The 24,746-nt window shown below is 42.2% G+C and overlaps 2 protein-coding genes and 8 non-coding genes across 10 annotated transcripts; all 10 read right to left on the bottom strand.

The window, feature by feature from the left end:
* Positions 1-224: 224 nt before the first annotated feature.
* trnak-cuu (transfer RNA lysine (anticodon CUU)) lies at positions 225-297 on the bottom strand. The gene has a single exon. It is a non-coding gene; the product is annotated as a tRNA-Lys (tRNA).
* Positions 298-704: 407 nt separating this feature from the next.
* trnak-cuu (transfer RNA lysine (anticodon CUU)) lies at positions 705-777 on the bottom strand. The gene has a single exon. It is a non-coding gene; the product is annotated as a tRNA-Lys (tRNA).
* Positions 778-1,968: 1,191 nt separating this feature from the next.
* trnak-cuu (transfer RNA lysine (anticodon CUU)) lies at positions 1,969-2,041 on the bottom strand. Its single transcript has one exon. It is a non-coding gene; the product is annotated as a tRNA-Lys (tRNA).
* Positions 2,042-2,658: 617 nt separating this feature from the next.
* Positions 2,659-2,731, bottom strand: trnak-cuu (transfer RNA lysine (anticodon CUU)). Its single transcript has one exon. It is a non-coding gene; the product is annotated as a tRNA-Lys (tRNA).
* A 1,007-nt stretch (positions 2,732-3,738) lies between these two features.
* trnak-cuu (transfer RNA lysine (anticodon CUU)) lies at positions 3,739-3,811 on the bottom strand. The gene has a single exon. It is a non-coding gene; the product is annotated as a tRNA-Lys (tRNA).
* Positions 3,812-4,015: 204 nt separating this feature from the next.
* trnak-cuu (transfer RNA lysine (anticodon CUU)) lies at positions 4,016-4,088 on the bottom strand. The gene has a single exon. It is a non-coding gene; the product is annotated as a tRNA-Lys (tRNA).
* Positions 4,089-5,082: 994 nt separating this feature from the next.
* Positions 5,083-5,155, bottom strand: trnak-cuu (transfer RNA lysine (anticodon CUU)). The gene has a single exon. It is a non-coding gene; the product is annotated as a tRNA-Lys (tRNA).
* Positions 5,156-5,347: 192 nt separating this feature from the next.
* Positions 5,348-5,420, bottom strand: trnak-cuu (transfer RNA lysine (anticodon CUU)). The gene has a single exon. It is a non-coding gene; the product is annotated as a tRNA-Lys (tRNA).
* An 866-nt stretch (positions 5,421-6,286) lies between these two features.
* Positions 6,287-12,492, bottom strand: fam185a (family with sequence similarity 185 member A). The gene is made up of 8 exons (XM_061772484.1): positions 11,899-12,492; positions 10,723-10,832; positions 10,341-10,430; positions 9,182-9,320; positions 8,003-8,044; positions 7,829-7,924; positions 7,167-7,301; positions 6,287-6,972 (listed from the first exon to the last, which is right to left on the bottom strand). Exons 1-8 carry the CDS (start codon positions 12,323-12,325, stop codon positions 6,860-6,862), a joined length of 1,152 nt encoding a protein of 383 aa, XP_061628468.1. The 5' UTR covers positions 12,326-12,492; the 3' UTR covers positions 6,287-6,859.
* A 586-nt stretch (positions 12,493-13,078) lies between these two features.
* Positions 13,079-18,419, bottom strand: LOC133477599 (uncharacterized). Its single transcript, XM_061772482.1, has 2 exons — positions 15,719-18,419; positions 13,079-14,531 (listed from the first exon to the last, which is right to left on the bottom strand). The coding sequence occupies exons 1-2, from the start codon at positions 18,375-18,377 to the stop codon at positions 13,807-13,809; spliced, it is 3,384 nt and encodes a 1,127-aa protein (XP_061628466.1). The 5' UTR covers positions 18,378-18,419; the 3' UTR covers positions 13,079-13,806.
* Positions 18,420-24,746: the final 6,327 nt, after the last annotated feature.

The raw sequence follows: 24,746 nt of genomic DNA, 5'->3' as shown, positions 1-24,746 counted from the left end.
AGCGGCTCAGAAAATGGATGGATGGATGGATAGTTATGGAGAGAATGAAACAATCAGATCCCACACAGGATTAAATGAATCATTACACCCAATTTGGGGCTTGAACCCACGACCCTGAGATTAAGAGTCTCATGCTCTACCAACTGTTTTGAAATGTAATTTTTCATTGGATAGTTATGGAGAGTGAAACAATCGGATTCTGCACGGAATTAAATAAAGTATTACACCGAACGTGGGGTATGAACCCACGACCCTGAGATTAAGAGTCTCATGCTCTACCGACTGAGCTAGCTTGGCTACATGCTACTTTGCAATTTAACTTTTCATTGGGCAGTTATGGAGAATGACCGGGATTAAATCATTACGCCCGACGTCCGGTTCGAACCCACGACCGTGAGATTAGAGTCTCATGCTCTACCAACTGTTTTGAAATTTAACTTTTAATTGGATAGTTATGGAGAGAATGAAACAATCAGATCCCACACGGGATTATATAAATTATTATGTGCAATGTGGTGCTTGAACCCACGACCCTAAAATTAAGAGTCTCATGCTCTACCAACTGTTTTGAAATGTACCTTTTCATTGGACAGTTATGGAGAGAATGAAACAATCAGAACCCACACGGGAAATGTAGCATTTCATTGGACAGTTATGGAGAGAATGAAACAATCAAATCCCGCACAGGATTCAATGAATCATTACACCCAACGTGGGGCTTGAACCCACGACCCTGAGATTAAGAGTCTCATGCTCTACCGACTGAGCTAGCTGGGCTACATGCTACTTTAGTTATGGAGAATGAATAGATCCGCACAATGAAATAAATACGCCCAACGGGGCTCAAACCCACGACCCTGAGATTAAGAGTCTCAAATTCGACCGACTGAACATGCTGCGTTGCAACTTAATTTTTCATTGGTTAGTCATGGAGAATGAATAGATCCACGATGAAATAAATCTACGCCCAACATGGGGTTCAAACCCACGACCCTGGGATTAAGATTCTCATGCTCTACCAACTGTTTTGCCATTTAACTTTTCATTGCATATTTATGGTGAGAGTGTCAAAATCAGATGCCGCACGAAATTAAATCATTACGCCCAACGTGTGGTTCGAACCCACGACCCTGAGATGAAGAGTCTCATGCTCTACCAACTTTTTTGAAATGTAACTTTTCATTGGATAGTTATGAAGAGTGAAACAATCAGATTCCGCACGGAATTAAAGTATTACGCCCAACGTGTGGCTTGAACCCATGACCGTGAGATTAGAGTCTCATGCTCTACCAACTGTTTTGAAATGTAACTTTTCATTGGATAGTTATAGAGTCTCATGCTCTACCAACAGTTTTGCAATTTTTCGTTCGATATTTATGGAGAGAATGAAACAATCATATCGCGCATGGCATGAAATCATTACGCCCAACCTGCCGTTTGGACGCACGACCCTGAGATTAAGAGTCTCATGCTTGAGCAACTGTCTTGAAATTTAACTTTTCATTGGATAATTATGGAGAGAATGACACAATGAGATCTTGCACAGGATTAAATGAATCATTATGACCAACGTGGGGCTTGAACCCACGACCCTGAGATGAGTCTCAAATTCGACCGACTGAACATGCTGCGTTGCAACTTAATTTTTCATTGGTTAGTCATGGAGAATGAATAGATCCACGATGAAATAAATCTACGCCCAACATGGGGTTCAAACCCACGACCCTGGGATTAAGATTCTCATGCTCTACCAACTGTTTTGCCATTTAACTTTTCATTGCATATTTATGGTGAGAGTGTAAAAATCAGATGCCGCACGAAATTAAATAATTACGCCAAACGTGTGGTTCGAACCCACGACCCTGAGATGAAGAGTCTCATGCTCTACCAACTTTTTTGAAATGTAACTTTTCATTGGATAGTTATGAAGAGTGAAACAATCAGATGCCGCACGAAATTAAATAATTACGCCAAACGTGTGGTTCGAACCCACGACCCTGAGATTAAGAGTCTCATGCTCTACCGACTGAGCTAGCTGGGCTACATGCTGATTTGCCACGTAACTTCTCAGTGAATATTAATGGAGAACCAATCCGCACCATTAAATCATTACGCCCAACGTGTGGTTCGAACCCACGACCCTGAGATTAAGAGTCTCATGCACTACCAACTGTTTTGAAATTGAACGTTTCATTGGATAGTTATGAAGAGTGAAACAATCAGATTCCGCACGGAATTAAAGTATTACGCCCAACGTGGGGCTTGAACCCATGACCGTGAGATTAGAGTCTCATGCTCTACCAACTGTTTTGAAATGTAATTTTTCATTGGATAGTTATGGAGAGTGAAACAATCAGATTCCGCATGGAATTAAATAAATTATTATGCCCAACGTGGTGCTTTAACCCACTACCCTAAGATTAAGAGTCTCATGCTCTACCAACAGTTTCGCAATTTTTCATTTGATATTTATGGAGAGAATGAAACAATCATATCGCGCATGGCATTAAATCATTACACCCAACGTGGGGCTTGAACCCACGACCCTGAGATTAAGAGTCTCATCCTCTACCAACAGTTTTGAAATTTAGCATTTCATTGGTCAGTTATGGAGAGAATGAAACAATCAGATCCCGCACAGGATTGAATGAATCACTCCGCCCAACGTGGGGTTTGAACCCACGACCCTGAGATTAAGAGTCTCATGCTTTACCGACTGAGCTAGCTGGGCTACATACTGATTTGCCACGTAACTTCTCAGTGAATATTAATGGAGAACCAATCCGCACCATTAAATCATTACGCCCAACGTGTGGTTCGAACCCACGACCCTGAGATTAAGAGTCATACTCTACCAACTGTTTTACAACTTCATTTGATAGTTATGGAGAGAATGAAACAATCAGATCGTGTACTGGATTCAATTAGTACTCCCAACCCGGGGTTCAAACCCATGACACTGAGATTAGTCTCATGCTCTACCCACTGAGCTAGCTGGGCTACATGCTGCTTTGCAATTTAAACAATCAGATTCCGCACAGAATTAAATTAAGTTACGCCCAACGTGGAGTTCGAAACCACGACCATGAGATTAAGAGTCATACTCTACCAACTGTTTTGCAACTTCGTTCGATAGTTATTGAGAGAATGAAACAATCAGATTGTGTACTGGATTCAATAAGTACTCCCAACGCGGGGTTCTAACCCACGACTCTGAGATTAGAGTCCCATGCTCTACCAACTGTTTTGAAATTTAGCATTTCATTGGATACTTATGGAGAGAGTGTAACAATCAGATCCCAAACAGGATTAAATGAATCATTACGCCCAACGTGGGGCTTGAACCCACGACCCTGAGATTAAGAGTCTCATGCTCTACCAAGTGTTTTGAAATGTAACTTTTCATTGCATAGTTATGGTGAAGTGTAACAATCAGATGCCACACGAAATTATATCATTATGCCCAACGTGTGGTTCAAACCCATGACCCTGAGATCAAGAGTCATGCTCTACCAATTTTTTTGAAATTTAGTATTTCATTGGATAGTTATGGAGAGAATTAAACAATCAGATCCCGCACAGGATTAAATGAATCATTACACCCAACGTGGGGTATGAACCCACAACCCTGAGATTAAGAGTCTCATGCTCTACCAACTGTTTTGAAAAGTAATTTTTCATTGCATAGTTATGGAGAGTGAAACAATCGGATTCTGCCCGGAATTAAATAAAGTATTACGCCCAACGGGGGGTTTGAACACACGACCCTGAGATTAAGAGTCTCATGCTCTACCGACTGAGCTAGCTGCACTACATGCTGATTTGCAATGCAACTTCTCAGTGGATATTAATGGAGAACCAATCGCACGGAATTAAATCATTACGCCCAACGTGGAGTTTGAACCCATGACCGTGAGATTAAGAGTCATACTCTACCAACTGTTTTACAACTTCATTCGATAGTTATGGAGAGAATGAAACAATTAGATCCCGCACAGGATTAAATGAATCATTACGCCCAACGTGGGGCTTGAACCCACGACCCTGAGATTAAGAGTCTCATGCTCTACCGACTGAGCTAGCTGGGCTACATGGTGCTTTGCAATTTAACTTTTCATTGGATAGTTATGGAGAAACTGAACCAATCATCCCACACGGGATTCAATAAATTATTATGACCAACATGGGGTTTGATACATGCTGATTTGGTTTGATTACATGCTGATTTGCAATGCAACTTCTCAGTGGATATTAATGGAGAACCAATCGCACGGAATTAAATCATTACGCCCAACGTGGAGTTTGAACCCATGACCCCGAGATTAAGAGTCATGCTCTACCAATTGTTTTGCAATTTAACTTTTAATTGGATAGTTATGGAGAGAGTGTAACAATCAGATCCCGCACGGAATTAAATCATTACGCCCAACGTGGAGTTCGGACGCACAACCCTGAGATTAAGAGTCTCATGCTCTACCAACTGTTTTGAAATTTAGCATTTCATTGGATACTTATGGTGAAGTGTAACAATCAGATGCCACACGAAATTATATCATTATGCCCAACGTGTGGTTCAAACCCATGACCCTGAGATCAAGAGTCATGCTCTACCAATTGTTTTGAAATTTAGTATTTCATTGGATAATTATGGAGAGTGAAACAATCAGATTCCGCACGGAATTAAAGCATTACGCGCAACGTGGGGCTTGAACCCACGACCCTGAGATTAAGAGTCTCATGCTCTTCCAAATGTTTTGAAATTTTTCGTTTGATATTTATGGAGAGAATGAAACAATCATATCGTGCACGGCATTAAATCATTACGCCCAACGTGGAGTTCGAACCCATGACCCTGAGATTAAGAGTCATACTCTACCCACTGTTTTACAACTTCATTCGATAGTTATGGAGAGAATGAACCAATCAGATCTTGTACTGGATTCAATAAATTCTCCCAACGCGGGGTTCGAACCCACGACTCTGAGATTAGAGTCTCATGCTCTACCTAAATTTAGCATTTCTTTGGATAGTTATGGAGAGAACGAAACAATCAGATCCCGCACAAGATTAAATGAATCATTACGCCCAACATGGGGCTTGAACCCACGACCCTGAGATTAAGAGTCTCATGCTCTACCGACTGAGCTAGCTGGACTATGTGTTTCTTAAATTCTGGAGAATGAATAGATCCGCACGATTAAATCATTGCGCCCAACATTGGGCTGAAACCCACGACCCTGAGATTAAGAGTCTCATGCTCTACCAACTGTTTTGAAATGTAACTTTTCATTGGATAGTTATGGAGAGTGAAACAATCGGATTCTGCACGGAATTAAATAAAGTATTACGCCCAACGTGGGTCTTAAACCCATGACCCTGAGATTAAGAGTCTCATGCTCTACCGACTGAACTAGCTGGGCTACATGCTCCTTTAGTTATGGAGAATGAATAGATCCGCACGATTAAATCATTGCGCCCAACATTGGGCGGAAACCCACGACCCTGAGATTTCGATTCTCATGGTCTCCCAACTGTTTTGAAATGTAACTTTTCATTGCATAGTTATGGTGAGAGTGTAACAATCAGATGCCGCACGAAATTAAATTATTACGCCCAACGTGTGGTTCGAACCCACGACCCTGAGATTAAGAGTCTCATGCTCTACCGTTTTGAAATGTAACTTCCATCCATCCATTTTCTGAGACGCTTCTCCTCACTCGGGTCGCAGGCGTGCTGGAGCCTATCCCAGCTGTCATCGGGCAGGAGGCGGGGTACACCCTGAACTGGTTGCCAGCCAATCGCAGGAAATGTAACTTTTCATTGGATAATTATGGAGAGTGAAACAATCAGATTCCGCACGGAATTAAAGTATTACGCCCAACGTGGGGCTTGAACCCACGACCCTGAGATTAAGAGTCTCATGCTCTACCAACAGTTTTGCAATTTTTCGTTCGATATTTATGGAAAGAATGAAACAATCATATCGTGCACAGGATTAAATCATTACGCCCAACGGGTTAGAACCCACGACCATGTGATTATAGTCTCATGCTCTACCAACTGTTTTGAAATGTTACTTTTCATTGGTTAGTTATGGAGAGAATGAACCATCCCGCACAGCAGTGTTCCCCAACCTTTGCACCGCGGACCGGTTTCGACCTGAGCCACAACCCTGAGATTAAGTCTCACATATTCTGACAAATATAGTCAGGCTCTTATGGGCTCAAAAACTGAGGTTTTTATTGGACATAAATGGAAAAACAGGTGGCAATGACAAAATGTTGAGAACATTTAAACTTTTTCATTGACGTGAGAAAATTGACAGTGAAGGAAAAAGGGAGATTTTCATCAAACAGTTTTAATACATTTAAAGAAATTGTGATTGAACAGTGATGGTAAATTTTTTTATTTTTCATTGGACAGTGATGTAAAATGGGAAAAAATGCCCACATACCACAATTACCTTCAATAATTCTGCCAACTAAAGCAGCAAACAAAACGACACTTTGCACATAACCTCCTTGGCAGAGGTCATTATATTTACTTCAAATTGTGTGTGTGTGTATATTTAAATCATGTTAGGTTACCTCAAATTAAATGGCACTTAAATCCCATTGTTGGGAAATCTAGGGCATCTTTTGTTGATGCAATTTGAACTATGCAAAGACTTATGAAGGCAATATTTCATGTTGAGTGTAAAATAATGTTACTGTAATAAATACCCGTGTTTTTATTAAATACAAATTCAACAGCACACAGGTGTATTTTTTTTTCAGTCTTCACAGTTGTAATTGGTTATATTCAATATGTGAGGTGCAATTGTCTGTGAGTGACACTGTAAGTGCCGCGATGTGACTTTTCAGCCTCCCAGCTTCAGGGACTGGAACCAGCTTTGCATCCTCAGGGTTACCGAGCCTCTTTCCGTCTTAACTCGGATCCACTGTCCCACCGGACCATCAGAGTTCATGTAGCCTGAAAGGAATGGAGAGTGGGAAAGAATGTAAAGGTTGGTAAACTACAGTGTATGAAGTGCTGCCTCCATGACTAAAAATGCTTTAATTGTCTGTACGAGAGCTTGCCCCCCACCCCCCTCAACACACACATACTGCGTTCTGTGGGGAAAAAGGAGAAAAAAGCCTATTATTGTATGTATCCTAGGCCCTCACCAGTGACTCTGGTTTGGTTTTCAGTGGTGTTCTCCTGGACCTGGAGCAGCGTCACATCACGGCTGACGTCAACCGATGCTCCACAGAGCTCCACCTCTGCTCGTAGCGAAGAGGGGGCACGGACGCACACCGCTCCTACGGTAAGAATCAAGGGATGATGAAAGGGAGAGATGGGTTTTTGGGATTGACCATAAGGAACAGACAGTGAAGTTACACATTCTGACGGTTGCATCCCACTATTAGAGCTCAGAATACAGTGGTCACAATTTATTCAGAATGTGTGACCTCACTCTTTTTTTCCTTATGGTCAAGCTCAACACCCCCCAAAATGTTATCCTGTCATTCTGACATCCCCATGCCTTCACCTGGACACAAATATTCTCAAATGTGATTCCCCCCCAAAGTTGAGAATTCGGTGGTCACAGTTTATGATAGTGGCAACCCACCATCAGAATATGTGAGCTCTTTTAAGTGTGCAATACTTGTGCATGATTCCTGAGGCATGCCACTCATACAATGACTTATTGGTCTTACTATCATGGCAAAGTCCTTGCTAGCTGTGTTGTTGATTTACATCAGGCGTACAAAAGGAGTTTGGGTCGTTTATGCAGTGCACGCGATTTTGAATTATCGCAAGACCTGTACAATTTGCATGATCTTACCCTCCCGGCTGAGCACCTCAGAGCTGGCGCCGTCTCCCACGTACACATCGATGCCTCCGCTTTGAGAGGAAACCTTCAAGAGGCCATTGGAGCCATCTGACAAAAGTAGCAAAACTTACATTTTATCAGTAATATGAAACATTCCGTTATAGGCTGCTATCAGAGAATGTTTACCTATGAGTGTATGGCCTGATATGTTCTTCACAGTGGCGTCACCTTTGGACAGAGTGGAATACAAAGTTAGTGCGGCGACAAAAGTGCAGTAAACAAGATACTGGCAATGGTTTCCAACATGTGCCTCGCAGGAAGAGAAATGTACATTCTGTATGGGTGACGCATTCGTTTTTTTTCACTTTGACAATGAATGCATTCCTAACGTCCAACAAATACATTTGGGAAAAGGAGTTTTTTTTCCTTCACTATCTATCAGAAATTCTGCCTTGACAAAGATAATGTTTAGTTTAGACTGACAAGTTCAGTGTTTTGTTTTTTTATTTAACACTGTTCATTATTCCCCATTGGAAAGTTAGGGGGATGGGCAAAAAATAAATAAATAAATAATTAAAAATCAGCCCCCGACACCAGTTTCACTAATCGACACAAAATTGAGTGAACATCGATCAACGAAAAAGTCTCAAGGATGCATTATTAGGATTCGCACATACTTTCTAGGCAGGACATACTCTGCTCCAATATTACTGGCTCCAGGCTACGCGCCGCTGCACTATGATTGGCTGTTGCATCACACGGGTGTCAAACTCATTTTTGTCACGGGCCACATCGTAGTTATGGTTTCACTTGTAGGGCCGTAATGCCTGTGAACCCATATGAATGTATGATCGCCTCATATTATTACATACACACAAATTGATGGATAACTAGTTTTCAAATCAGAAGCTAGTAATAGATTTCGTACAAATGTGATACATATTTGGAATGGTCATCTTGTTACATCTGCGTAGCCTGCCCTTTCCGTGACGAAGGAGCCAATCATGTTACAGTGGTGCCTGTCATGCCTAGAAAATATGTGGGAATCCTAATCACGCCTCAAGGACCCATGCCCCAAATTGAACAGGATGTCAGCCATTTTGGTTTGAAACTCCTAGTCTCTAGTGGCGGAATACCTGCAAATCACTTGTAAGTCAAAGTTTTGGTCGATCAACCAAACGACAGCTCAAAAATAGGGGAAAAAAAGTTGCAAGCTGGGGCATTCGTAAATTAAGGCACCACTGTATGTTTTTTTTTTTTTGGTTGTTTTTTTGAGGGAAGCAAAAACCACATGTCCCCCAGCAGAAACGGGTTTGACACCCCTAAGTGGACGCAATACCAAGCACATGCGTCTGTTTGGATCACCGTGCACAAGTCCCAGTTCCACCTTCCCGGTGCAGGAAGAGACGCAGCTGGATTCAGCGTAGATGGCCTTCACCGCCAGGCCGCCGTGCTCTGTGGAGACCTTCATCTCGGTGCCCTGCAGCTTCTTGACGCGCACCGCCTGCGCATCACATGCACAACACACAGTGATGGAGACCTTACCAACTCTTCAAAGCCATGCACAGTACAGTGTGATTGAAGGCTGCTGCTGCCCTCTAATGTTCATTTGCTTCCAGTGGTGGGCTTTGCATTTGCTACTTGGGCCTTCAGTGGGGATCCAATCCACCTTTTTATACCCCCAAGATCACATCGTTATTCATCAAAACTACCAATACTAGACAAAAATACAATACAACTGCATTCAGGTGTACCATGTACATCATCAGGAGCAGTTCAGGATCAATATTTTTGGCAGAAATGGAAAAAAAAAAAAACATCCTAGTAACCAGAAATGTAGATTAATAAATGAATTCATCTGTGCAAATCGCTATAGATGTGTGATGCTAGTCAAAGTTAGCTGTAACAAGTTTTGCTCTGACCAACCAACCAGAGGATGGAAAAATACTAACATTAGCTCTGGGGACGAACTTGAAATCTGGTTAGTTAATGAAACAGTCCCATTGCTAATATAGTTTAAGTCAGTGATGGCCAACCAGTGAGCCATCAGGTGTGCCACGAGATATTATCCTATATTATTTCATTAGATTGGCCCGAAAACTATTTATTTACTATAAATTACACATCTTTGTTTAACTATTTAAGCCAGCGTTGTATAGGGACAGGAAGAAAAATGAAATACCCTTCCACAAAATGGTAAAGTCACATTTGAGCTAGGTGGTGTGCTGTGAGAAGTACCAGAACTACTGATTCCGAAGGCCCTGAGCAGATAAGATTGACGTGGCAAAACATAGGCGCTGGATTCTAAATGGATAAACAAATCGCGTACACATACCCCCACTGGAACTAGTGCAGCCAAGAGAAACACAACGAAATGAGGACAGAATAGACTACTGGGAATAAATTAATACAATGTCATGGAACAAATATTAGAATTTAGTTTCTGATGTCTATCAGTCTTTCTGATAGTGTTCATTTCCCCTCACAGGGTTATTAAAACACATCTGTGCTGTGTTGTACTTACACCCTTTCCAAAAGCGCTGATGTCCACGTTGCCATGGATAGTGCCCTCGCCTGTGACGTCGCCACCTGAGCGCACCTCTACCTGATGGCCCTGAGGTACAACATACAAACAACACTGTTTCTGTGCAATGGGTTTTACTTTTAACAGTACACGGGCACAAAGAATATATGTCTGTGAGTATTGTGTATGTTCTGTTTGTATATGTTACTGCTCCGTGTGTGTTAAAAGTTGAAGTTTCATATTTACCGTAACGTCTATTCTAATTTCTGTTAGCCCATCTATAGCATTACCCATTATATGTTTGCAATAAGCTAGCAAACTTCTGCTATGAAAAAAAAATAGGTTTGATTGAACATTTGGGTGTTAAAACAAAAAGACTGACCTTGACCGAACGCAGTGAGCAGTTGCCTTTCTCGGTGTGTACCTTGCAGACGTCACACTCCATGTTCTTCACCTGCACATTGCCTTGGCCACGGGTGCTGATGAAGAGATCTGAGACACATGCGCACACACAACTCAATCAGTAATTGCAGGTCCATCAGACTGTGCCATCCTGGATGACTAACCTACACCTACACAGAAGTAAACTCAAAATTTGCATTTGTCATAATATACTGCATATGCACTAAAGTTCATTCATACCGCAATTCTCTGTACTGTTAAGTCATCGCACTGCACTATTATACACATGCATATTCTTTATAATCTATCTTTTTTGTATCCTCCAATAATTGCAATTTGCACTGTACATTGTATCATACACTACACCGTGTATATTTATATTACTCACGATCATAGTCATAGCTTGTACATGCCTGTAGAAATATATTTATGTTGACACTTGCAGTTGTACCTTGACTTGCAAGTGCTCCAACTAACAAGTTGCTGTCGCTCAGTTGACTTTTTGCTTTTGTGTTGCCAGCAAAAATTGGATTTACAAGTGAGCTTCAGGCACGCCACCACTTGATGGCAACAACGAACTTAACAACATCAGGCCACCTTCAGTTTACGAAGTTAACCTTTCATTGAAAGTACACGTATCGGTTATGTTTTCTGTTCGCATTTTCCGTTTTTTAGACCACCGCATCTCACACGCCATCTTACTACAAAAACACAGCTCTTAGGGACAAACCAGTGGATTTTTTTCCCCCCTGAAAACATTCAGTTGTATTTAACTTTTAAGTATGACACATTTAAATTAAATGTTTAAGTATTTGGTTATAAAAAAAAAAAACATTTAGTTACGATTGTTATTTAACTTTCATGAGCAATGCAATTTTAATTGAATCATTAAGTACATTTTTTATTTCCTTATATTTGAGTACACTGGGGTAATGTTCAAACTGTGTATAATGTTACGGTGGCTTAAACGTTTCCTTATCCAGTAGGCTTAGAGTATATATTTTTTTAATTTTGAAGTAGGCCTACAGTACATTTTTAAATGCAGTTCTGTTGTATTTAACTTTTTAAGTACACTAGGTTTGCATTGAATATTTAAGAACGTTTGTTTGTGTACAGGATATTCTATTGCAACTGCATAATTGCATTGTGAACGCACTGCTCTTGACGGGTACAGACAGGTGAACAGACAAGTTGCTGTCAGCCCTCTCGGCCGTGATGTGGAGCTCCTTGCCCTGGTCGTCATAGTGGACGCTGAAGTCCTCCACGTCCTTCACCTCCTGCCCTCCGTGGACCGCGACGAAGGCTCGGTCCGCTTCGGGGAAGGCGTGCGGGTCCAGGGGCCGGACGGAGATGCTGCAACATAGCCGTGCCCGTACCGTGCTGAAGGGGCTGACCTCCAGGCTCCACTCCCTCAGCGGCTGCCGGTGGCTCGCCTCGTCCTCGCGGTCCTCTCTGGCTAACTTGCCTGAAGACGTGAAGACACACCGGCGACGCCGCAGGATCCCATGGAGCTTGGCTGTCCGACACCAGGAGTGTACGAGTCCGACGCCGCCCCGAACAGCTGGCGAGCCCCACAACAGCATGGTAAATAATTAACAACTTTACGGCTGAACCACAATACACGTTGACGTTAGTACGTTGCTACAGGCTTGTTTAAGTTGACCGACGTTGCCAGAGCTGTCAAGTTACGTACGACTACATACTGATGACGTAAAACGCAGACTTCCGCTTGGAGCTAGCCACATAGCTAGGTAGACCCCTACAAAGCTACCTAGATAGCTAGGTAGCGTTCTACATAGATAACGTGGTTTTTGTGAGGCAGGTAGTCCAAGAAGCTAGCTGGATAGTTAGTTACTAGCTGCATAAGTGAAAAACTAGCTAGTGAGATGACTAGGTAGCTAAGTAGTTGTTCCAATGTAAAGGGAGCACTTCTATATTTTAATGAGAAAATAATATTATTTATTGTATTTTATGTTCGCGCTTACGTACAGCACTTTGTTACAGCTGCTCTATAAATAAAATTGTGTACGTAGATACAAAAGTTATGTCGGTAGTTTTCATACCTAGCTAGCTAGCTAGGTTTCTACCCAGGTAGATGGTTAGGTAGGTAGCTACACTATAATAGATACAAGTGTTATGTGTTGTTGTTTTTTTTATCCATGATCAGTACGTACTTGACAGTGTAGTCACTATCTATCCACATAGACTGAATTCATGGAAATTACTGCAAGCATGAGAAAGTTTGATGTTAGGTATTGAAAAAGAATTAATTGCCTTTATCAAGGGATAATATTCAAAGAACCAAACCACACTTTGTTCATTTCTCATTTTCTCCTTTAATTTGCAGTATGTTTGTTCTTTGGTGTAGAATAAAAGGTAGCAAGAACAAGTAACAACCTTTCAAACACTTTCAAGCATCATCTGATCAATAAACAATATAAGGAAAATAGTCAATTACAAGAAATCGCACACTGGTTTGAAACGTAATGTATATCACATTTGTTTAAAAAAAATTGAGAAGACCCAATATCTTCTATTAAAAAACACTATGTACATCCTCAATTATCACATTACAGGGGTTCTCGGTTCACGCTCAGTTGCCACCGTACTTACTGTTTTGTTCATTTGATTAATATTTATGACTTCGATCTGTTCTTCATACAAATATTTAATGTTATAAACCGAGGACCCTGTTTTATCAGCACACAATTAACTGCAGTATCAGAAATTTCCACTAGGTGGCGTTATTGCACCAAAGAGTCAAGCAGGTGTGTCGTGAGTACTGTTTTGTTTTGAGTTATTGAATGGTGCAAACTGACTGTTGATGTGATTGATATGAACATATACTACTACTAAAAGATAGGGGTATTTGGCTTCAGGGGGAAATTTCAGGATGAACCTAAAATGCGCTATAACCTTTAAAAGGTAAGCTCAGTTTGGCCTTTCGTAAACTTTTAAATGCCTGCACGGCAAACAGTTTTTTTTTTTGCGTCATCCTTAAATTTCACCTGAAATCCTAGTATGACGAACTTTGTGTGAGTGGTGTATAATAACAATAATATGTTCATGATAAAAATCCCTTCGGTCTGATCATCATCCTGACCGTTTTAAAGGACTGCCTTTCATTTGTGGGGTAGAATTCGGTGGAAATATTATGCCAGGCCCCCCAGTAGATCCCATCCCGTACCCCCTTGTACTTCCCAACATAGTACCTTCCATTGAGGTTTGCAGCCATGCATGCATCAAACCACCAGCCAGAGCTGTAGTAAGCCCCGCAGTTCCCAGATGGGTATCGGTCATTGTCCCGGTCTGGGGTGGTGAAGGGCCGGTTGTTGTGGTCGTAACTGGAGCCGAAGCGGAGTGCGTCCCCCGCCGTGCCGGAATAACCCCCCACTGTCAGCCTGTAGCGCATCCTTTCACTCGCAACCCTAAAGTGCTCGTACTCGGCGTACCCCGCCACCCTGGAGAAGTCCTCCAGCTCCACCCGCAGGGTCATGTCCCTGTCCCGGGTCAGGAGATGCATGTGTTGGTTCCCCAGCCAGAACTCTCCTCCGTTCAGCAGCTCCCCAAAGCCCGATCGGTACTCGACCCAGGTGCGGTTGAAGGTGACGCCGCCGTCTTGCCGCAGTTGCAGGAGGGTCCATCCTCCGCCCTGCACCTCCATGTCACACCAGACCAGAAAACTGCTACCTCCATGGAGATCTGGAGTCACTTGGTAGATGCCGCTCTTCATCTCCCTGCCTCTGACTAGGTGGTCCGAGCAATCCCTCTTCACCATGGAAACTGCACCTGAGGAGCATTTGATGGAGTCATAAATCCCAAGCTTGACTTTTATTGGCAAGGGTCCCTGCTTTAAAACACTTGTGTTCAAAGTCCAGTTACTAAAATAATAACATTTCTGTTTATAATGCCCCGATGAATAAAATAACTCACCTAGCAGCTGTTGTTAGAACGAGGTCACAAGTATAACAACTACTTTCTGACCATAAAAGAGGTCAAAATCTTACAAGCCCAAGGGAGGACCTACATGGTGGATGCATTCGGCCTGAGTCATTTAATAGAAAATGCTTGCTTTTAAATGGATGACATATAAACACTATTTCATGGTTTACAATACACTGTAATGTAGATCTAAGCAAATTGAATGTCTTTTAAAGTAAGTCACTGAAGAGGTCTGATTCAAATAGTGATTAAAGTACAGGAGTTTGACGGTTTTCGAAGGTCGCGACATACAAGGTAACGAATGATGTGCAGTACAAGAATATATGGTCACAGGGCACAAAACGACAAAAGAATGACCTCACCAGAAGAAAATCAATGTTTATAATGGCCCAGGCCTGAGCCCAGACCTAAACCTGAAGAGGGCCGTGGACGAGAGAGGCCCTCACAATCTGACACATTTGGGGCACTTCTGCAGTAATAGTGGGAAAATACCATGAGATCAAGATGTGTCATGTTGATAGATTATGTCTTTGAAAGCATTACGTTCAGTGTACAATTCATGGTACACTAAGCAAACTGCTTAATACACGGGGTTCTCAGTTTTCGACATTCCTGACATATGACACGAATGGTGTGCAATGAACTCATTTACGCAACAGTGTAAGAATACGTCGTCATACAGTTACCACTGCGCTTATTGTTTTTCATATGATTGTTGTACATATATGTATGTTTTTCATACAAATATTTACTGTAATTATGACTTCACTACAGTGTTGGCCGCGGTTCGTGATGGACAACGGCACGGTGTGACTTAAGTATAAATTCAGGTTACATTGCTGCTGAAGGAATAGAACTTCGTCATAAACCAAGGACCCCCGTATGTAATTTGGGTCAGAGGTGGGGGAGTCGAGATACATGACTTGACTGGAGTCAGACTTAAGTTGCCAATGTTAGGTATTAATGAATATTGGTGCGTGCAATAAGAAAAAAAGTCGAATAAACCTTGGTATGTGAAAAATTGAGTGTCTTACCTTCAGATGGTCTCAGCTTCAGTGATCCACTGGGTGGCCTTCTTTCACCTTCATTATCCTCTGATAGATCTTCAGGCTGCCTGCCCACTGGTGGTCTTCCGTTCGGACCGACTTGGCTACTGTTAAAGAACGCAGCAGCCACTTGCTTGATTTTCACGCGCAGCTCGCGAGCACTTGACGTAGACGACTCGGCAGCCGGTTGGGCCTTGGCGTCAGGGGTGGCTGTTGACCTGAAGTCATAGCTGGAGGTGGTCTGGGGTTGGATGGTCTTTTGTGGGGGTGCTGCTTCATCTGTAGCATGCAGATTTGGCTTTGCGGGGCCTGGATTGTTGCTCGGAATAACACTGTGAAGCAGGGTCGGTCTTGTTGACATTGGAACCAGTGATGGTTGATTGGTTGTTTGTGGCTTCGGATCAGACACCACGCCACTGTTTGGGCCCATCGGGAGACCGTGAAGGCTCTCGAAGGTCTTTGGAGTGACGGTTTTCATCATGCTGGGCTTGAACTCTGTGTCCACTCGGGAATGACTCACGTCAGTCATCTGTGGAACAAGACTGGGAGCGAGTGGAAGGTGAGCGTTGTAAAAACTGCCTTTCGTCTTAGTAAAATGGGGAGGTTGGTCGGTTGTGGTGTGCTGGTTTGGTTCAGCTGGTGTTGCACCTGGCTCCAGCGTCGGTCTGGTTGGTGGTCTGTCACTTGAGGGAGACCAGGGCTCAGATCTTTTGTTGGAGTTCTCACCAGGACTTTGATTAGATGCAGATTTCTGATCGGTATCAGGAAGTATTTGGCTGGCTTTTGACTTCACATTAGCTTTAGTGTTTTGGTCTTTCGCAGGTTTGGGCTGCTTTTGGTTAAGTTTGGGCAACTGACCAGTTTTGGGCTTTCTGTTAATAATGGGACTTTTCTGGCTGGATGTCAGCCTTTGATTGGGATTAGCTGTAAATGTGTTTTGTGACTCAGAGTTTCCAGAAGAATTAGAATGAATGGATTCCATCAGTTTTTGTGTTTTTTCAGAATCTGTAGGCAGTTCTGGTGTGAAATGTTGCTTTTCTTTATTTTGATCAACTTTTTGTTTTGTGTCAATTTTTAGCTTTTTGTCAGTTTTTTTCTTCTGGTCAGTCTTACTGGTTTTAACAGGATGAACAGGTCTTTTGTTAGGTTTAGAGTTTTTATTCAACATCGGGGTTTGGTCTGATTCGGGTTCTTCGTCGGTCGCAGGTCTTGCTTGTTGGTCAGTTGCTACCTGCTGTAGATTAGTCGTCCTGTCTTGACCATGTTTTGGTTTTAGGCTTTTGAGGTGGGGATCAGTTGTCCAGTTATCAGCTTTTGGAATTTGTACCCATTTTGTGTCATTCCCAGGTTTCAGTTTCATCGCTGCTTTGTTTTTCAGTTGAGACATTTTTTGTTTTGTTTGACTGTCCGGTTTATGGTCGTCCTTGGAGTCCTTCGGCTTGTTGTTTGCGTCAGGCTTTGTTCCAGGTTTATGCTTTCCCTCCGACTTGGCTTTCAGGCCTGGTAGGTGCTTCAAGCCGGTGTCGGTGCTCGGCCACCTGCTGCGTTCTGTGGCCTCAGGGGAAATAGTCGTGTGGAGGTCGTGACGAGGAATGATCGCGCTTGAACTTGAGCTTGGGTGACTTTGGGTGGTTGATTCAGTCGAAGTTGTTTGACTTCTTGTTGGATTAATAGCCGGGAAGTAATGGGAAGTGGAGCCGGAGAAGGGAGGAGATGGAAGCGATGACGTGATGCTCTCAGCCTCATCCAAGTCCACAAGCTCGGGCCTTTGAGCCGAGCTAAACGTCAACACAGGAGCCGGGCTGATTGAAACAAAGTCTGTCCTCTTAGTCGCTTTACTGGGTGCTGATTCTCCGTCACCGTCTCTCTGCACATTCTCCACTGCTTTTCCTCTCTCTGTTTCCACCCTTCCCGTTTCTTTGTCCACCTTCTCCTCCGCTACCTCCTCGTCTTTTTTTATAGGCTCGCTTTTGTCCTCGAGCCCTCTGTTTGCCGTCTGTTTTGGTTTCTCATTACTCTGCCCCGCTTTTATCCCCCTTTCCATTTCCTTTTTCTTCTCCTCCCAAATCTTCCCTTGATCCTGCCTCCCATGGTTCTGCAGCATCTTTATTGGTGTCCTTTTCTCCTTGGCATTTGTTTCATCTGGCCACACTTGATGCTCTTCATTATTTCTAATCTCTTTTCCACTATCCTCGTTGGTGTGTTCATTTTCTCCCCTCTCATCTTTTCCAGCTGCTTCCTTTACAGTTACTTCTTTACCACTTATTTCTACAACGCACATGGAGCCTGCCACTGTCTTTCCCTGCCCGTCCCTTACATCTAAATCTTGTGTCTCAGAGTGTCCCTCCTCGTCGTACCTGGTGCCTCGGTGTATCCCGCTGTCGCCGCACATCTTCCTCAGCTGTTCCACGTCGTCCTTCAGCGTCTGTAAGTCCTTCACCAGCTTTTCCAGATCCCTGAGCTTTTCCGGCAGGTGCACAGTCATCGGCGGCAGGCTCAAGACGTAAGGGCAGCCGGCCCGCCCCGGCCCGCACGGCCCCCCGGCCCGCAGGGTGGCAGCGCATGGCCCGAATCCCTCGTTCCCCTCCCGAGAGAGGCTGCACGAGGCCAACAAGGTCAAAAACGTGCACAGTGTCGTTAACTTCATCCCGAGTCGCGATAGTGAGAGGAAGAGCGGCAGTGAGGATAAAATAGAGCCAACTCAGTCAGTCAGTCAGTGAGGAGGCGGCAAGGTGGGCGGGAGAAGATAAGCGAAGGAGGGGGAGTGATGGAGCACTTGAGTGGACTGGGAGAGAAGCGGAGAGCCAAGCATTTTAGGAGGGAAACAGGTGGGAAAAGCTCTGAGTAACAGGAGGCTACAGTATGTGCTCGCTCTCATTATGACAGATTTTGTCCGAAATGTGAAGGGAATGATTGTACCGATTGAGCAATACAGAGAGCCTTTGTTTATCGTGAGTATATGTTCCAGGCCTGCCCGCAATAGGTGAAAATACGTGATATAGAGAGTCCATATACATTTTTGAAAATAGTTTTACTCCTCCCACATGCTTTAAACACATGTAAGCGTGTTAAAACACGCGTTCTACACACATTGTAAACTTACTCAAACACATAAAGAGAGAGGAAGTAAAAATAAACAACTGAGATCATGTGGATGCACAAGTGTGCACAGCCTCTTATAACTGGGATGTGGCTATGTTCAGAATTAAGCAATCACATTCAAACTCATGTTAAATGGGAGCCAGAACACAACTTCTATGATTCAAAGTGCCTCTGATTGACCCCAAACAAATTTCAGATGTTCTAATTAGATGGTTTTTTTTGGGGGGGGGCTTTTGAGTAGAAGCCTGACGTTTTTGTGCTAATGCTGTCAGGCAAAAACTACTAGAACAGCTAAACTTTATTTGGGGTGGCAAGTGTGAGCTGACTCCCATTTAACATGAGTTAAATTTGATTGGTTAATTCTGAACACAGCCACATCTCCAGTTAGAAGAGGGTGTGTACACTTGTGCAACCATATTATTTATTGTTTTTTTTCCACTCCCCTCTCAAAAAATATATTTTTTAAAAAATCAATTGAGTCGTACAGGTCATAGGTCACATCAAAGGTGGAAAAACTAGATTTATCTTGGTCTCATTTTTGTTTATCACAAAAAGCAACAGGGGTGTGCAGACTTTGCTTCCACGGTAACTACAGTCAACTGTACTTGTACTACTATTTACCGTACGTCAAAATGACCGCTGTCCAAGGCTGTTGGTGACCTTTTCCACAATCCTGTAGGTTATGTGTGTCAGTGTTATGTCACCCGATCATATTCCCGCTCATCATAATTAGGGTCACATTGTCTAATGGAGACCACTCCGGAAACATTCTCACCGCATGCTGTCATGCAAATATAATCAGAGGCGGGCATATACTACACTGTATACGTGTCTCGGAGTTGCAGATGTGACACACTCGACATATTTCATGCAATCATATTTCATGACAGCTTCATGGTTGTATTTCACCGTTTTTTTCCTGTAATGACGGTGGAAAAGATGGTTTAAATAAAGGAGATGCATGTTTTAAATGGAATGTAATACAATTATTTAATGAGTAGAAAATAGGCAAGTCAGCCTCTTGTTCGAGCCCGAAAGCTCCCTGTGTATTTAACTTAATATTATTTTATTTGTCCATTTAATGTGGAGAATGGACAAGGTAGCCTCTCTGGTTGCCAAGCTCACTATTATTTTCATTTAATTTTGTTCAGTTTTTATTTTTTTTTTAAATGTTTTGGGAGGGGGGGGTTATTGTATCTAATCTATGTACAAATAAGCTCATTGTGTATTGTTTAATTTGACTGTAATTAATAGATTTTGTTTGAATTTATTTTACTGAATCAATATATAAATAAAAAGTCTTGAATTATAGTTATTTGTGTTTGAATTATTAATTTAGAGAATATACCGCCCTTTGTGTGCTCCAGCTGTTTAATGTAATTATATTACCGGTAAAATGCATAAATGACTCATTTAATTTGGTTTATTTTTGTTTGAATTTATTTTATAATGTTAGAGAAAAGTCAATATCTCCTGCTGGTTACTAAACTTAGTGTGTATTGTTTTTTTGTTTTTGCTAGAATTTATTTTCTCAATGTGTATTTTCTGTTTCAGTAGATTTGATTTTAACTTGTGAGCATGCATTTCTTTTGTACTTTATTAGAATTTTTTAGTGCTTTTAATGTAGAGATTCGACAAGGGAGTCTTGCGGGCTGAAAAATTCACGGTGTATTGCTATTTAATTTAATTTAGCCGAAAATTAATTTATTGTTTTGTCTGTAGCGATTAGATGAGGGAGCCTCTCTTGTGGGTTTCTAAGCTCAATGTGTATTGCTGTTCCAATGTTTGTTAAAGCATTTTAATGGTCTCCTCACCTCCGCCCAGCAACGTTATGTTATTATCACCCACTTATTTATGTGTTTGTTAGGGGGATTTCATGCAAAAAAAATGCTGAAGCCATCGCCACACAACTCTGTGAAGGAGTGGTGCACTGGCCAAGAGGAACCCATAAAATTTTGGTGCGGCTCCGGCAGATGGTGCAGATCCAGGGAATGTGTTTTTCCACTTGTGTTAACATTGCGACATAGGGTCTTTTGGTTGTTTTCATTCATTTCTACTTGTATAACGTGTGATCTTACAGAGAAAGTATGCAGGAGGTGGGTGCTGTATCTGTGAAGATGCGTACTTTGCGAGGACTGATGAGCCTTGGCGGAGGTCTGCACTCTTGAGCACCACTCTAGCTTTAAGCCTGCCTGTGGTGACCTTTTAAATTGTTTTTTTCTGCCTCCTGGCTAGCTGGTTGTTATGACGACACGAGGCTGGGGACATATCTCAGCTGTCTTTTTAATAATGACAAAGGAAACCGTTTGGCTGCAAGTGTGGGAAGCGCACTGTTTGAAATGGAAAGTAAAGTGAAAGAGATAAGCTGTGAAGACACGTCAAATTGGAGACATAGGCCTCAATCGTGTGTTTTACTTGAATTTATCCTATCTCGACTTATGAGTAGCCTGAGATATGAGCAGTCGAGATATGAGCAGCCGCTTGGCCGATTTTTTTTTTTTTGTCTTGAGTTTCAAACAAAATTTTTAATCCTGAGTGCTGGATGATGACAGCAACAGAATAAGCAGCAGTTTGGCAGATAGTGAACACTTTTTTTTTTTTTTTTCTATTGCGACTCCCAAGTTGACGTTTTCTGTAAAATGAATCATACAACAAAGAATTACATCTGTATTTAACCAGAACTTTGCCTCGCGAAAGTCCACTCGTTTAATGCTAACACACGATGCAAAACGCCATAGACGAGAAACTCACGAAACTAGCATCAATGTTGCGGTAGTCATACCCCTTTAAGTGACAGATATTTGAACACAAACAGTGCAGCAACACATGTAGACAGACAATATAACAATATTTAAAAGCATATATTCTTTATCCTCTACAAAAAAAAATATTATTACTGCAACTTACTGAGCTGTTGTAACCGTCTCCCTCGTGTATATCTACAGTGGACCCCCGATATTAGCGCAAATAGAGAAAATGTGCAAATAACTGATGCTTATTGTAATTTCCATAAGAAACAAAAAACTGTGATTGAGCGGGGGATTGGATTTTTTAAAAAAAATTACTGGGGTTTTCCACGAAAAAACATGACAAGGTGAATTCATAAATTACAAACCGTGAATATGTGGGGGTTCACTGTGCGTATTTAATATAGCGCTCCCTGGTGGCCAAGGCAAACAGACCAGAAGCTGCACAATGAATTAAAGGAGTGGTTCTCAAACTTTTTATGTTAAGTCCCGCCTACAAAAATACATGGCTCTCCAAGTACCACCATAATGACAAATGTTAAAATACAGTAGCGTATTAGTCCCAGGGGTTCATTAAAAACAATCCACAGTTGTGAAGAGAACAGACTTGCATAATGATTCAATTAAATGTCGGTATTGCACACAAAATGCAAATAAAATAGGTACCTAAATAAAAGTTTGAAAACAAAGAATTATAAAAGATTAAATTCAAATGTATTGCTCTTAAAGTTACATATGAATCAACTGTACTTAACTGGACTGTACTTGATTTTTTTTTTTTTTAAAGTTAAAGCCACTGTAACATTATGTACAGTTTGAACACATAATTCAGTGATCCTTCGCATACCACGAGAGCGAGCCCAGATACCACGAGTGGTACTTGTACCACAGTTTGAGAACCACTCAATTACAACATGAAATCATGATGCACAAACTGATTAGTCCATTCCATTTCAATAATGAAAGATGATTTAAGATACAAGTGTTTTGATTCACGAATAACTTGGTATAAAGCTCTTAAGTCAAGGCACCACTGTACTCCAAATAACATTCCAGGCTTGTATATAGTCAGGTGCTTGTTTGACAACTGTTGGTAGGTAAAAGCCGGGAACACGTATACACACACCTCAGCACTTCAACACACAGCGGCAAAATGTGCGAGAGAAATGTTTACACTATCGGGAGATGTCTGTGTGACAACAAGGCACTGTCCCATCCAACCATTTTCTATAGTGCTTGTCCTCATTAGGGTTGCGGGGGAGCTGTAGTTTACGCCAGCTGACCTTTGGCGAGAGGTGGGGTCCACCCTGAACTGGTCACCAGACAATCACAAGGCACATCTTGATGTCACTTGAAAACGTGATCAATATATATATATATATATATATCTTTTTTTTTCTCCTGTTCCCTGAATAATAAGAGTGATTGATTTTGTTGACACCAAGCCTGCTAGTTTGGGCCACGTTAGTTGATATTGTACTTTCTAAAAACATACAATGACGACATAATTAAATAGAATGTAAAGAAATTAAATAGCGTTTTGCCACATTTTGTATTATATTCAATGGACATTGTGCTGCTCCCGATGGTGTGCGTGACTTGGCCACCAGTGGTCAGTATAATACGGACATATGGATATACTGTACTTTGAGACAGTCTCAGCTCCTCAGTACGCCCGTAATATTAGTCGGTATTTGCAGAAGATAAAGAAAATATGCCTGTTGTTACATTACCCGTCTACATGTGTTACGCCACTGTTTGTGTTCAAATATCCGTTGTTTTTAGGGTTATAACATGGCGACAACCGTCTACAGCGTTGGCATTGATCTAGCGGACGTTAAGGCAAAGTTATTTGGTATAGACAACGGATGGATGGAATACAATATGTCAATCTTGTGCAGTAAAATGAAATGGGGGGGACTTAACAGCCGAGTGAGGGTGTGGCTAATTGTCACTAATAGCCTCGCTGTAGGCTTTTACCCATTTAAGGACAGCAGGTTGTCGTCCTCAAGGTGCCCTTCTGGTGAGCACTGTTTTGAATTCCCCCCCAGTGAGCCGTCTTGGCCCACTCTCTGTCCTGGATGGTGTATACACTGTGGTTTTTTTTTTTTTTTTGTCCACGATGATAAAACTAAAATCTGACCATTCGTTCAGCTTCCAGGCAGTCAGGCCACTTCATCTCCATCAAAGTCGTATTGTTGAGAAGGAGGAAAAAAAAAAAAAAAAAAAAAGCTTGATCTCTACAAGGACTCATATCTGTCTTCATCCCGCGGATCACAAACTCATCTTTTGTCTTTTGTCACACAATCTCATCTACTTAATGCTTCATAAGACGAGACATTCTTTCACCGTGTGTCAGGATGACTTTGACCGGTCACTTGAAAACAACGGGATGTGTCCCGTCCCATCTGGGATGGATTTGCTGTGGCGAGCCAGCACCAGATAAAGCCTGGTCAGTCCGTCATTCACTAACCTCAATACCTGCACTGCATTAGGATATTCTTTGACATGAATATTCCAAAATGGAGAAGTGAAGGGAAAGGATATGGCAATGCATCAAGGCCTGCTATGGCCTTATTAGTTAGGGTTAGTTTGATAGGTGTCAATCATCCTTCCATCCATTTGCTACGATATAGCAACCTTGTTGGGGTCGCAGGTCAGCTCGAGCATATCCCAACTGACCCATTTTAAGAGGGCACACCCTGGACTGGTTTCCAGCCAATCGCAGGGCACCTGTAAATAAACAACCTTTCACACTCACTTTAACACCTGGACAATTTAGACTACCTGGAGAAAACCCACGCAAGTAAGGGGAGACCATGCAAATTCCACACATGAAGGCCATAGCCGAGATTCGAACACAGAACCGACATGGAACTGTGACTTGCTAACCGCTAAAACACCGTGCAACCTGTGATTATACAATAACAAAAATTTGAAAAAGAAAGTCTCGTCATTGCTGAACATTTCAGCGTGACTACATTTTGCAGGACAAAGTAGAAGAGCAACTTTTCATCAACAAATTCACTTTCGGCATTTCATGTTACTTCACTGCCCCCTAGTGACATGGTCAGAGATTGCATGGTTTGTCAACATGACCAAAACAGGCCGTCCTCGACATACGACGTTCCCGGGTTACGAACGGATTTGTGTAATACGTAGTCACC

Source organism: Phyllopteryx taeniolatus, chromosome 5 (genome assembly GCF_024500385.1).
Source record: "Phyllopteryx taeniolatus isolate TA_2022b chromosome 5, UOR_Ptae_1.2, whole genome shotgun sequence".
Classification (NCBI taxonomy): domain Eukaryota; kingdom Metazoa; phylum Chordata; class Actinopteri; order Syngnathiformes; family Syngnathidae; genus Phyllopteryx; species Phyllopteryx taeniolatus.
Note: the sequence above shows the minus strand (reverse complement) of the source record. Positions and strands in the feature narration are given on the sequence as shown.